We start from the raw sequence: 14,857 nt of genomic DNA, 5'->3' as shown, positions 1-14,857 counted from the left end.
GACTATGGGTGTGGATGTTGAAAGGAAGGTGCCCCAAAGTGGTCTGCACAAACCCTGGAATAAAGGCTAAGGAAGAGGAGCATGGTGTAGGTGGTAGGAGGAGGAAGTCTCAGTTCAGAGCATTGGGGGACATTCCAGAGACCCCAGTACTAAAGTTCCAGGAAAGGAGCACAGTGCCACTCAGATAATCCTCTCCCTTCAGCAATGCTGCATGGCTGGAGCCAGTGTTTCCTCTTTGCTTAAGCACATCTCATTTGCATGCTTTCTGGCTTGAAGTTATGGGAGCACACATACACTTCTCCTGAACACACCATGAACTCGCTGAAAATGCCAGCTGAAGTCTTTTTGTCAGTATCACATCATTATGAACAGAGAGGGGAAAATTACAAGTGATTTGGTCATTAAAGATGAAAATATAGACTAAAGCACTTTTAAGAATAAAGTGAGCATGGATGTAACCATGTAACTATATTAAAACAGTCATTAGACCATTCCTATCTTTTTTTTTAATATGCTAGCTCATTTAGAAATGATTTCCCATAAAATTACTTGAGCTTGAAAGTTGTTCTTCAAAGTCCTGAGGAGCTGTTGGCCGTGAATGGGTAGTTGCTGGGGGAGGGAGAATCATCCTTTATTGAGAATTTGGCCACTGATAGAGTTCCCATGTTACAGTGCATGGCCCCACAACCATACATGTATAGGCAGCACTCACTAGACTTAGTGGCTTATAAGGGAAAAAAAGACATGAAGCTAGGAGAGGATATTTTAGGGGAGAAATGGAGGGAGTGAAGAGATGGGGTGGACATTATCATATTTCATTGTATGCATGCATAAGAGTCTCTCAAAGATGAAGAAAAAATTAAGTCATATTCAAAGTAACAAATTCAGAAAGAGCTTAAAATTTTTGTCCAGCATCTTCTGCATGTTCAATGGGTATATGTTAAAGAAATACAGATTTTGAAGCAAAAAATAGAGAAGAAATTAGATGGCTACCAGTTGTTTAAAATCTACACATTAAATCAGTTTTAAAATGTATCTGTACCATATATATACATATATATGTATATATATACATAAATGGATACGACTATTCATATTTAACCATATATTCATCTATATTATGAAAGTTAAAAGAAATGGTAACTGAGCTATTGTTTTTCCAATATGTCTTCATTTCATTTTTTAATTTAGTTGAATTTATTTCATGTACAATGTGATATGGGTAGGCATTAGAGTGCTCAGATAAAGTGAACCCAGTTTGAAAAGGTTGGTGTGTTTATGAAAAGATATTCAAAGACTAAAGGGAAATTATGAGAAAACAAGCTATGACCCGAAGCTGAATGGGGGTGAAGCTAGATGTCAGGGTCATTGACTATAACCCCAGCACTGAGATACTAACATGCTCCTGAGACAAGTTATATTTCCACTCTGAAGCCTTCTCTTCTCAAAGTCAAAAGGCTGTGCTTGGTGTCTGAGACACATTCTTGAAGGCTTGTGACTCTACATGAAGTCCAGTAAAAATTCAAGGGTGGACAAAGTGTCCTGGGAAACTTGCTGTGGGTCACATATATGTGTCATCGCCATCCATCCCTGAATATTAGTCATGGAGAAACAACTTCTGTCCTCAGGACAGCCATCCCTCTCTTTGTATATAGAAGAGAACCATCAGTGCAGACAGATAGAAAGTGTGAGAGTGTGTCAAATCCTCCATTTCCAGCTTGGGGTTTCAAATTGCAGAATTGCCTCCCAGGCCCTGCAAGCTACCATGTGCCCAACTCCATCTTCCCAAGGTTTTCCCCAACAGCATCTTCTGACCTCACCTCCAGGAACTAGGTTCAAACAATACCCTTGCTTTGGCTGAAGAGGAGATCATGCACCCCCGTGTGAGGCTAATGGTTTTTACAGCTATGCTGTGTTGGCTTATCCTGTCAGAGCTGAGGGTACCGCCAATCTTTAAATAGAGCTGTCCTACAAAAATCACATGGCATCTAATGCCAAGTGCACACTGAAAAAAACCAGATGCAGTGTATGAAAGTCTGTTCAGGGCCTTGAGCCTTAAAGAATGATGGCTCTAAGCATTCCTGCTCTAATCTGGATAATATTATGCAAATATTTCAGGCGATTTTCTTACATCTTTCCAGGCCCCATCACTTTCACCATTGAATTTCATAACTTGGCTTCATTAACATAAAATCAAAATGCATGTCAGTCCTTACAGTATCTTTCCTGTAAGGTGATCCCTAGGAACAAGGGTTCTGTAGCTACAAAAGTTTGTGACATGTTGAACACAGACTCCTAGGGACTCAGGACCTGATAGGGCCTCAAAAGTTATACAAGGGTAAGTTGAATGTGTTTCACTCAATATTTGCCAAAGTTAATGGGATAAAAAAGATTTTTCTCTCATCTGGCATGGGACATCTATTAATATCCCTAAAAACTAGCACTCCATGTAACTATCTGGAAGATGCCATGGTATAGACTTCCTGTTTGTAGCAAATATTGGAGCCTGAAGAATGAAGAGTAAAAAGTACTAACTGGGGACAGCATCAGGGAGAGCCAATTTTGTGACTAATTCAGTTTCTTTGGTGATGTTCTCAGAATGCTTTTGCAGATGGGCTTGGTACCTGTCTACTGCCAGGTGTGGTCCAAAGGAAAGAACAAAGGTTGAGAACGGTGTGCCTCCCCCCACCTCCCCCGAATCTCTGTCCACTTTTGACTGGGCTGGTGCTGGGGATTCTGGGGGAAATATCATGATTGATTTTAAAGAAAATGCAATGTAGATGCCTCATTTTCAAATGGGAAAACTCAGGCCCAGTCACCTTCACTGAATAATAACTCTCCATTTTCTGAGCAATAAGACTAGAGTAGGTGCCCAGTCCTGATTCTTTTGCCCACCACTAACCCCTATAAGCTACACCGTTGCTTAGAATATATTCTGCTGCTTCTCCTATCTCAATGTTGCACTTTACAAAAAAAGGTCAATTAAATACCTTAGTATGCATCCTCTTGCTATTTCTGTGATTAAATAAGAGGATCGTGAGAGCCTAAAATATCTACCACAGAACCATCCAAAAATAATTGGAACTTGATTGGTTTTCTGAACCATCTCCCTCTGACTCCTCTATTCCCTGTCTTCTAGAACCTTCCCATGAATTGCAAGCCACAAATTTAATACTAGATTATATAAATGTTATGCAACTCTCTAATTTGTTTCATGGGAGCAAGTTGTCTTTCCAAGTAAAACACCAGATCCCACAAAGGCCGACTTTAATTGCCCATGGTACCTAGTCCAGTGTTAGACAAGCGGCAGGCAAGCCAACTTCTACTCATTGTTTAGAAACTGAAGGAATTCAGAAGAGGTATTGAAATGATGATGAGCTGTACCAAACAGTAGCACAAGCCCCTCCCTGCTACACATGCCATGTGGGTGGTTAAGCAAAACAACCAAGTACATTTCTGGTCAAGAAAAGAAAAGAAGAAAAAACCTCACCTACATTCAACATTAGCTCTCACCAACCCCGATGGTGGTTTTCCTCCATTTATATATAAAACACTACATTACATTTTTTTCTAAATACTTGGGGGTAAGGCAGGGAGAAGGCCTTTATAATATCAGAAAAATAATTGACCAAAAGGGAGGATAGGGAAGAGGGCAAGAGACAACAAAAGAGAATAAAAGAGTGGAAAATACAATCACTAGAATCCTGTGAGGATGAGTGCACAGAGAAGGCGGGACCCACAGAGTGCCACCTTTCTCTCTTCCAACCCTCAGGGGACAGCAGGGAGCAGAGCTGAACTACTCATTTGCAAAAGATGATGCTGTGCTGGAAGAACACACGTGGAGGGTAAATTAAGCTGGCCCTATTTTCTCCGCCTTTTTTTTTTTTTAATTCTTCAGCTAAAAAAAGACTGCACATAATAGCATCCACTGTTCATCTATACCACTATCTCACTATCTGCTTGTCCTGATGCACCCACCTGGGTGCTCTGTGCTATGGCATCAGGGAGACAGAATAAAGATTTTTTTTTTAAAGCCTACTTCTAATTACAGGTACTGGATCTTAGAGATGGCATGCCTACCCATCATATGACTGGGAGTAAAGACACTGGATAAACAGGAACCTAATTCTATAGAAGAGGCCCAGGCAGATTGTCTTGCTCCTTGGCTACAGCATGTGTCCTTTCCTTCATAAGGATCAATTCTCCCTAGAACTTAGTGACTCCAACCAAAACTTTTGCATCTCTGAGACTGTGCATGCCACTCCCACAGACTGGTGAGGATGGTAGTACTGGTAGCATGGGCCAGTGCTAGCAAGGGTGGGCACAACACCCTAATCTCCGGGGTTAAGATCTCCAGCTGGGGACCATGGTCCAGGTGAAAGCAGGAGTTGTTGTGAGGTTGAGCCCCACAAGTGACCCTGTGAGTTCAAGTCCCATCTCTAGCATGGGAAAAATTAGTAGCTGGCCAACTTACAGGATCCCTGAGCTCCTGCTCCTGTCCCTGAAAGAGAACAGCACTGTGTGCAGTGGTCCCCAGCGTGCATGACAGCCATCAAAAACACTTGGCATGCTGCCTGGGTGGAAGTAAGGGCTCCAAGAATGCCAGCTACTTAGATTGCATTTTCCTTGAGCTTTTTTCACAGATACTGGCTCTTAAATACAACATTGAGCTGTGATCCTATCAAACCCAAGCCTTGATAAATGGCTTTGAACTTGATGGAGCAAAATAAATAATCAATCAAAAACAAAAAAAATCATCATGTAATTTCATTTTTGTTTTATTAGCTTTTATTTAAATTTTACACTTGACCACCATCATTACCTCCATTGCTGCTATCACTCTGACTCTCTGCTACTGTATTGCTCAGCTTACTCTACACATTTTCCCCACGCATTGCCACGTCCTATTATTGTTCCCTTGCTCAAGATCACATTTGTTCTTGTTAATAGGACTTCTGTTTCTCTAAGATTGCACTGTATGGATCAGATATAATGTCTAGCACTATCTGGCTATGTGATCTTGCTAATTCTACAAGGACATCTGCTAAATTCTCTTTGAAACCACAACATGAGTTTCCACTGAGACAGAACTCCTAATTTAAGACAGAGCTCCCTAGGACACTTGGGAAGAGTAGAAGAGAAAGAACCAGCAGATGCCTTGATGCTCTCCTCCTGGAGGCCTCTCAACTCTGAGCAACGTGTAGCAGTGGTATTAGGGACCCGGAAGCGGGAGAAGAGTAGATGTAGTTTCTGTGGGCTCTCCTTTCCATGTCTTCTCTCTAGTTCATTATATGGAAACAGATCTTTTGAGGCAATTTGCTTGTCAACCTTGGTGAACCTAAGGTAGATGATGTTAACCTTGGATATTTTTTCACCAACAGGGATGGGAGAATAGGGAAGATGAGACAGGTCACCTTGTCACACTAGAGCTAAGTGAGTATATGAGTCGCTGGTGTATCCTTCCCAGACCTCCAGTAGAGCCTACTTGGGCTGTAACAGGCACACATTTCTTCAGGCTGCCTTGGATTAATTTGCTTTTGTCAAGTCCATGAGACTTGCTGCCCATTTTGATTCTGACCCCAGTCCTCATCTGGTTGCCTTGACATGGAGCAAGGGACCACCTTGGATTTATTCTTCCCTGCTCCCCTGTTCCCTGATAAACAGCAGAACAGAGGATCAGAAAGGTTGAAGGTGTGGCTCTCAAGACCTGGGAAAGACTGTTCTCATATAGGCCACTGTTCACATCAGGCTGAGGACACCAGTTGGCAACCAAATAAACCATGGAGATTATCTTTTTCATGTGTACCCTGATGCTTCCAGTGAAAAACACAGTACAGTTGGCAGGGATACGTTCACTACACTTTTCTTGCCCAGAATGTTTTAGCTTAGATAACAGTCAGTTGGATGGACTGAGAAGCCTGGTTCTGATTCAACTTTATAAGAGCTTTAATGCTCTGGCTAGAGTGTGAAACTACCACGGCTGTGGCAGCATGCTGGCAAGGATGACTGGCATGTTGAGCGGGTAGCTGCTGGTGCAAAGAGTATGTGGATAGCTTTAAAATGGACAAGATCCACTTTGGTTGTGTTAGTCAGGAAAACATGCCTGACTATCACAGCCAACTCTCAGCTCATTCCTGTAGCCCCTAAAAAAAGAAAACAAACTTTCTAGAAGAGCTAAATGGTGGCGCCCTGCTATAACAAGTAGGATCGGAAGTCACAAAGCTTGGTGCCCACTCCAAGGCTCACTCTCACTTCTTTGTGTGGCTACGTACACACTGGTCCTCCTAAGGGCTCTGGGTCATTACTCTTAGTGGAATGGCTATTTATTTCTAAGACTCAAGGTATTTACCAAGAAAAACTACATCTAAGAGTTTGTGGTTGGTAGTCCAGGGAGAAGGGCATGACTGTCTCTCAAATGCTGAGCACACAGCCTAGATCCCAAGACTCCACAAAGCCCAGAGTAGTACTACTGGGAAAGTAAGTGGGATTGAGCCACCTCTGTGGCCTCTTGGAATCCAGATTCTGCTTTTATTTTGTACGTTGAGGTAAATAAGGACTTTGGATGTGCTAGCTAAGACACCTGAGCTCCAAATTCAGATAACAATGATATCTATTGTGGCCTCCCTGAAATGGTGATACTCATGTTCCGAGATCTTAAATAAATGCTAGTGATTTGCCAGACATGTCAGTCAGGTCAGATCCCTATGCTGAAAGCATTGCACACATAGAACAGTCATTGTCACATGGTGGGAGTCACACTATAAAGTACCTGGAAGCTGTTTGTTCTTTCTGTGGAAAACCCCTGGGTTCTTCAGGGTCCCCCAGTGACTCACTCTGATTGAGAGTCACTGAGTAAGTCAAGGGCTCCCTGCATTATGACTGTCATCTAAATAGCAGACTCTGAACCTCAAGACCTAGTAGATTCTGTCTATGGAATATCCACACAAAATTGACTTGTTTGAACATCTTTTCCTATACATTCTATAACTTTGCATCTTCTTTCCACTTCCCATTATACAAAGGAACCTTCACCCTATGGCAAGCCACAGAGGACAAACCACCAAACAGAAAGCTCTCCTGGTGCTCATGGGTTAGACAGAAATGATTCCAAGAGCAAGCATTGCCTTTCTGGGAAACTCAGTTCATCTTTCCTAGTTTCCAAAGTTCTGTAGACTGGAGGTGGGCCACCCAGAGTGATACCACTAAATCCTACATATTCTATTAGAAATTCAAGTATAGACAGTATCTTCAACTAGACCAAGCTATTAGATATTAATGTTCAGACAACACCTACCTCACTCCAGACCAGCATGGTACCGAATATGACCTGTAACCCATCAAAGAAATTGTCCCCTATGATGATCACAGTCGCGCCTCCCGTTGTCCATCCTTCACTCGGGCTGATGGCTTTGATACAGGGAGTAGCTGCTTTTCAACACACATGAAAAAGAGAAGGAGTCTGCCGTTAGAACCAAACTTTAATGATGGGAGACTTGAGAAAAAGAAAAAAAATCTTTTATCTTTTCACTAACAGAAAGTCCCTCAAGACCTCAACATTTCCTAGTCACATCAGGACCAGAAACCCAGGGAGCAACTTTAGTTCTTAAAGGCATCTTTTTCATTGCTCCTACTGAGATGCATACATTTCACCCATCTCTTTATTAATCTTGAAAGCTTGTGAAATTTAACACAGAAGACACACTGAATTTATCAAATGCCAGAGATCCTAATACAGTAGAAGCTTTATAGAGTTGTTTCAAAGTTGAATATATTTGGTGAAGTGAAAATGTCTACATTCTTAGGTGAACATATCCTGCCCAATGTGAAGCTAACAAGGTGAGCAGGAGGCTGGAGCAGGAAGGATTCTTGCTCCATGCTTTTCTCTTGGTAACATTAATGCAGCAACATTCCTCATTAAAAATCATTACAAGTTTTTCAAATACACGTCATGGGTCCCATTTTATAGATTCAAAGTCACAGGTGACTTGGGGTGAATTGTGCAAAACAAATAGCAGTGGTCTTGCTGAACCACAGTCTTCATGACCTTTGCTCTGTTGAGTTTCCAGGGCATAAAAATGTACGGACTGGTATCTCTTTCCATTGCAAATGGCCTTCATTTGCAAAGCTGTGACTGCAAAGCACAAGTTAGGCAGTTTCTCTAATGAGCGTTGCTTACTCTGGACAGAATGACTAAAAATACACGGAGTGGTAGGATTATGACTTTGAAACCTCTCTGCAGGCAGCTTGATAGCACAAAGGCTCTTTAACCCACCGGTGCCATGTGGTTGCTCTTATGATAATGATTACTTTTACAAACACCACCACAGCAAACTGGAAAGCAAGTGAGATATTGTACAAGAAGAGAGAGCGAGACCATCCTCTTCAATGAAAATTAAGTATTCAAGACTGACTTCCTGAGCACTGGTGCCAAGGAGAACACCAGTTAATTTTAAATGTGAGTGGGAAGTACTGGAAAAATAATAATAATTAGTATTGGACTTTGTCAAATTTGGCAAAGTCTCCTGTTTTAACTTTTGCAATGAGCAAAGAAAACATGAAGTTAATCCCAGGGGGACCTGTGTTCACGTGCCACCACACAAACAAGACGGATGGCGTTGGTTCTGATTCAAATTCATCCACAAAACCTTGCACAGAGAAGTTTGAAAACATCCAAACCAAACATTTGGTGTTGGCTGAACTCACAGGAACACATCTGCAGCTGAAACAGGGTAGCTTGGCTATTTACTTTCCTGCATTTTATCCCCAAACAAAGCAATTAATCAAGAAACTAGAAAGGATCCATGACTGAACTTCATTCTTGTCCAAGTTTTGACCTACATGGGGTAGGGGATAAGTGTCTCAAGGGCACAAGACCTTTTCTTTTACACAAAAGCTTTCTTGAAAACTAAAATGTTGACACACATAGTTATAGGCTTCTGAAGCAATGACGTAAAACAATGTAGAATTTCAAGCTATTTATGAAATAGATAAGTTACATTTAACTATGAAAAATTCATTAAACATAATCATTTTGGAAACATTTTGTTAACATCACCATATCTTTTTTATTGATTTATAACTCAATATATTTAAGTACTAGGGTCACATACAAAAGGTGTGCTGTCTCTCTAGATGCCTTGGAAAAATATTTGATATTGGCTTATGAATTGGGTATGAGAATCCCATCTAATTGTAAAACATGGGCTCCAGTAGTGTCATAAAATGCTGGGGCTGTGTTTGCCCATGCAGATTCCAAAATGGTCTTCATGTTAGCTTCTATTAGCTTTAGGGTTTCTGTTTTTATTTTATTTTTTATGAAACAGACATAATTGTTTAGAGAAACAAAGTCTTTTCTAAACTTCTTACCATAACATAAAAAAACATGGAAGGGCATGTTTGAACATTGAAAAGAAATCTGTCCATGGGAGAGAACTTACATGGTCAAGACCTGCCGAGATCATGAGATCACACTCGATTCCTTTCCTTGTTTATCCTCTTGTTATTTACAAAGTACAAATGTGTGTGTGTGTGTGTGTGTGTGTGTGTGTGTGTGTGTGTGTGTGTGTGTAGGGGCTGAGTATATGTTGATGTGTGGGTGGTTGGAGATTTGGAGGTGGATGGGAGTGTGGGGGTATATGGGTAAACACACACACACACACACACACACACACACATATGCACACGAGAACATATTTGAACTTAAGGAAAGTGCTAATGTTTTCAAATACTAGGAACAACTGTTCAGAAGGCAGTCTAGAGGTCAACTAGCCCCTGGAAAGGAAGAGAATGTTGAATCCTTAAGGAGTAAGGAACCAATGTAATGCTATCTTCCCGGATTTCAGAGGGAAAATCTTGAGGAAAGTATAAAAAATAAGGAGATAACAACAATTTGAACTAATGAAAAGTGTTTCAGCTACTTTGAGAAATTATATATAATGAGACTTTATGTGTATGAGTATTTGTGTGTATGTGTAATTCCAGGTAACCAGGTGGTCCAGACAAAGGTCTAGAAGGCAGGATGCACATCAGTTGTCCACAGTGGGTCCTTATGAAAAGGGAATATGACTGGACTCGGTTTGACAGGAAAAGAGGGCTATTAATTTTTATTCTATTAACATTTATATGGCTTGAAGCTTTTCCACTGAGCATATATGAAGGCAATATATGAGGAAAAATTCAGCGAAGCAGGACCTGCGGTGACATTTGTACTTTCTAGAGCAAATCAGTACTAAAAAGAACCCAGCCAAGCACCTAACATCGGACATCAGCTGGGCTACTTAGAGTCCCTGGGTCTCCCTCCCCTCTTTCCCATTGGTAAGTTGTCCAAGGATGCTGCAGAACCTTCAAATCAGCTGGAGCCTCACTTTCATTGATGCCGTCTACTCACAAGAGCAGGGCAAGACCACGGTCTGAACAGTCACAGTGGCTGGATTCAGCAGAATTTGAGAGTGAAGACATTTACAGGAGTTCAATAGTGAGCAGAGATAATCAATAGCATTCTTTCATAAAACAAAACAAACAAAAAAATCCATTATGGTTTGGGAAGTGAAGGGGCACACTTGAAAGTAGGACTGCTTTTTTTTAAAGTAGAAAATTCATGGTTTAATTAATGAAAAACTCCTTCCCATCAGCATATTTTCACACTCTGTCCACAAGGGCAACAGACCCATTTCTGGTTCTAAATTTCATTAAAAATAAAAGTTTTCCCTCTTCTTCTCTTTAATGCTTCTCCCACCCCTCACCAGCCACCAAAGTAGAGATTTTCCTTCCTTCAAACTGTGACAATAACATGATTACCCCACCAGTTTAGCATAATGGTTCTGAAATGCTCCTGGCACATTGCAGAATTAAAGTGGGAATTATTAGGTAGCGCCTCTTTGTTATAATGATCACTCCACAAATAAAAGCTCTTCTCCCAAAGGTACTGCAAGGCACAAAATGCTAATTCTGAAGATTATGTGTGCGCTTTTATTAAATATTACTATGCCCTGCCTGTTTGAGGGCTTCTCTGCTCTGATTGTTTTATGAGGACCATGTTAATGTCATTCCGTCTTGCGAGCAGCAGGCACACATTTTAGCGTTTGTATGAGAGTTGATCAAAGGCCACGTGCTGGGGGAATTGCTGAGAAAACACGGACAAGCGATAAAAATCTAACAGATTAATTGGTTTAAATTTCATTTCAGGGTGTTGAACTTTGGCTTGGGACTTTAATACTACACCGTGAGTCAGGGCCTAATTACCAGATTTCCAATTTGCTTTTGAACAATGGCTGCTGGGAGAAGAAAAAGAAAGCCAGGAATTTAAAAAAAAAAAAAAAAAAAAAAAAATTGGAGAGAGAGAAATCATTCAGCCTCCAGTACGTATTTAACAACTAACGTGTGTGCCGACAATTGCACTGGGGACATTTCTGATCACCTCTTCCACCTCCAGAACATATATATTTTCTTCAAATCACCTCGGAAGGCAGAAGAAATCACAAATGCCCTCCGTGGTTTAAATCGGTCTGACTTATAGAACCAGTGCTACATGATTCCAGTGCCTGCCTGCCTGCTTGCACCAGGAGCACCAGGCTCTTGATTAGCGAGGTGAATTTACAAGCTCGGCCTCCAATAGAAATGACCTATTTCATTGACAGAAAGCCAGGGTCTGGAGAGCCGTGTTTACCTCGGGGTTTATTAGTGGCCTTGGGAATAAGGGTTAATTGAGCTCAGAGGTGCCTTCCCATTGAGGTGAATTAGTGGTGTGTGTGTGTCGATCAGCAGGGTCCTGGGGCTGCTCTTGTTTTTGCCTCTGAGATCTCTTTGTGCTCTGATCAATGCCTCACTTATTTAGCGTAGCTATAAAGATGACCCAGGTTCAAGGTTTATCATATCTCATTTCCAAAATGAGGGTCTGGCCACCGTTGCTGCCCCATGGCAGAAGCCTCAGGAGAGATGTGTTATTTGGCTTCGTTGCCTCCTTTTCTGCCTTTAGATATCCTGGACATACTATAATCTATCAACTGGCAAAATGTGCACTTTTAGGAAGTTTTGAATCACAGTCTGCATCTCAAGGTGGCATCATTCACTGTGGACTGTGATGTGGGCACAAGGTTGCTCTCTGGTTCCATTGTGCCCACACATGAAACATGCCAGATTCCTTTTTCCAACATTCTGTCAAACAGCCCTCTATGAATAAGCGATTCTAAAAAAAACCAGGTACCTGAGGCTCCCAAACTGGCAGGGGTGGCACCTGCTTTTATTGGTATCTGAGTAGACACTGATGACATCATTTGACATCAATTCCAACATTCCACATCTACCATTTAGTGCAGCCCCCAGTCACTTGCTCCATGAAGACTGTAGTAGCTTCCAGTGGCTGAGACTCCACAGATGTGACACAGAAAATGCCTACTTGTGTCAGATATATACACTAGTTTCTGCTGTAATCATTTACTATTATTGTCATTGGCTTCCTGTTCATTGGAGTTAATTTATTTAGTAAGGTGCCCTATGCACTCATTACTTAGATTGTCCATGTGTTGTAGAACTCCCCAAGAGTTTGTAGTTTAGCTATGTGGTACTCTGTTCGGCCAAATGGACTGAACAGGTAGGTTTGACATCAGACCATCCCAAAGTAAAGTTAGTTTTTGCTCTTGTTTTGTCTTCATTTTTAAGACTTTTATTTTCTGGGATGGATATTCATTGGGAAATATATCAGAACTGTTTCAAAGAAATGGCTTTACTGCTATAGCCCCAATGTTTGAAGCTTGTCGGAAAATGTGAACCCCCTGAACTGGACTCCTTTACTTTTCAATTTAATTTTTAACATTTGATTTGATTTGTTTGTTTGTTTGTTTGTTTGTTTATGGGGAGTATGCACATGCCAGGCTGTGTGTACAGAGGTCAGAGGACAACTTGTGGGAGTCTGTCCTTCCCTTCCACCATGTGGGGGCCAAGGAATCAAACTCAGATTGTAATCTGGGCAGTGAGCAACTCTACCTGATGAACTATCTTGCCAGCCTGAGCTGGGCTCCTTCTGATGGCACCTTTGTGTGCTCATAAAACCTCTCTCCTCTTCATCTGCTGGATTTTAGTAATGCTGTATTTGGGGGAGCCCCATTTGAACCCAGTGCACAGTCTCAAAAATTTGCTACTTTTTAAAGTGAAATGATCATTTTTCCCAGCTGCTCCTTTGATGTATTTCCAAACAAGCAGTTAGAGAGAAGAAGGGGACCCAAACCAGGGTTTGACACTAATTGGTAGGCTAGCCCTCTCTACGTTCACCACACACAGGGTCTGTTCTTGGGCCAACTGTCCTCCAACAGCATGCCTGAGAAGCTAGTGGCTGCAGCAACACTGGGTCAGACATCTATATCCATGGGGGCCAATCCCACGTGCAGGATGCAAACACTACCACAGATGTCCCCCAATTCATAACAAACAAATTCCATTAGTAAGTAACCAGATGCGACAGCCTTGTCCCTGAAGCTATAGCAGCGCTGTGCTGACAAGTTACCTAAAGCTGGTCCTCTCTAATTGCACTGTGTAGTTAAGGATTTTGTCAGCTAATAGAGTATGCTTTATTTTGTTATCGATCTGCATTTATTGCTTTGTCTAGCAAAATATCTAGATGTTACTTTGCAAAGAATTACAGTATTGTATATACAAGAGTGTCTCTCTCCCTCTCCATCTCCTCCCCCCCCTCTCTCTCTCTGGTGTTTGTCACTTTAAAGAGAAATGTAAGCCATGATATAGAGATTTCTCAATACCAGATGCAATTAAACCTATTAAATATTGGATGAGGAAATTGAGATTTTCAAGCGCTTTGCATCCTTTATCCCAAAGTGACTTCATCTGGCAGAAAAGCCCTTTGCTCTGACAGCATTAATGGCTCTCACTGAGAAGGAGGAAAAGAAAAACCTCCCAGTCACTAGATGGAAACATTGCTCCAAAGACTTTCCCTACAGAGGCAGGAGGGTGGTTATCCTTCACTTCGAGAAGTGACATCTATGTCCCAAATGAGGCCACTTGCCAATCACAGACCCAGCCCATGGCCTATCTACTTCCTATTTATTTTGATTTTTCTAGTTTCTTCTGAAATTCCTAAGTACATCAGCCATCAGTGGACACAGCTCCTGAGCAAGAGAAGGATATAAGTGTGGTCACAATTATATTCTGGAACATTCCAGGGCAAGGGCTTCTGGATTTCTGAGTCTATCTCTCTGAAAACCACAACTGTTCATGTTCACTCTTCAGGGCTGTTTAACAATTTAGCTGTGAAAAAAAAAATCTTGACATTTTGATGTGCCTATAACTTCTAAATTGCACTTGAAAGATTGTTGAAGGCTTTTGGATTTAATGACAGGCAACATAGCATTGTTTCATAATATACAAAAATTGTTTGTTAAATACACACAGAAGCTCAGAATTTTGTGACTCAAGGAGGGCTTGAATACATTGCATTCCAACTTGCAGCTCACATGTAAGACCTGAAATTAAAATGCACACAATTCTAATCCTGGAACAGTGAAAGGCGAACGTCACCACGGGCTTTCTCTCTCCTTCCCTTGCTCTGTGATTGTCAGCCACTCCATTGCTAAGTAATGGGGGGGAAATAGTCATGGAGGGTGGGCGAACCCTCCGAATGAATTATTCATGGATCCAATTGTGGTATTTGTTGCAGAAATAGGGAAAGGGCTTGCTTCTGATGGTACAGTCAGTAAATAATTCTCTTTTTTTTCCCAACAAGGGGAACTTTTCTGCACAAAATTATTTTTTACTCTCTTCTCCTAATTACCCTACTGTATGAAAAGTTTGAGGAAGCAAAGGAGTGGAAACCACCTCCCCAAACAGACACTCAATATTAAGAGGAGGG

The 14,857-nt window shown here is 41.4% G+C and overlaps 1 protein-coding gene across 9 annotated transcripts in view; it reads right to left on the bottom strand.

Annotated features, from left to right (window-relative positions):
- Ebf1 (EBF transcription factor 1) overlaps positions 1 to 14,857 on the bottom strand; it is a 389,332-nt gene that overhangs the window by 89,378 nt on the left and 285,097 nt on the right. For 5 of the 9 annotated variants that reach the window (XM_042283866.2, XM_042283864.2, XM_042283871.2 and 2 more), the window contains one exon: positions 7,295 to 7,428. In XM_042283866.2, the coding sequence (XP_042139800.1) occupies positions 7,295 to 7,428 (134 nt within the window). The remainder of the gene's footprint in view (positions 1 to 7,294; positions 7,429 to 14,857) is intronic. The other 4 variants (XM_042283865.2, XM_042283867.2, XM_042283869.2 and 1 more) reach the window with 1 other exon arrangement.

The sequence above is a fragment of the Peromyscus maniculatus genome, chromosome 8, assembly GCF_049852395.1.
Source record: "Peromyscus maniculatus bairdii isolate BWxNUB_F1_BW_parent chromosome 8, HU_Pman_BW_mat_3.1, whole genome shotgun sequence".
Taxonomy (NCBI): domain Eukaryota; kingdom Metazoa; phylum Chordata; class Mammalia; order Rodentia; family Cricetidae; genus Peromyscus; species Peromyscus maniculatus.
The sequence above is the reverse complement of the archived record's forward strand: the minus strand, read 5'-3'. Positions and strand labels throughout refer to the sequence as shown.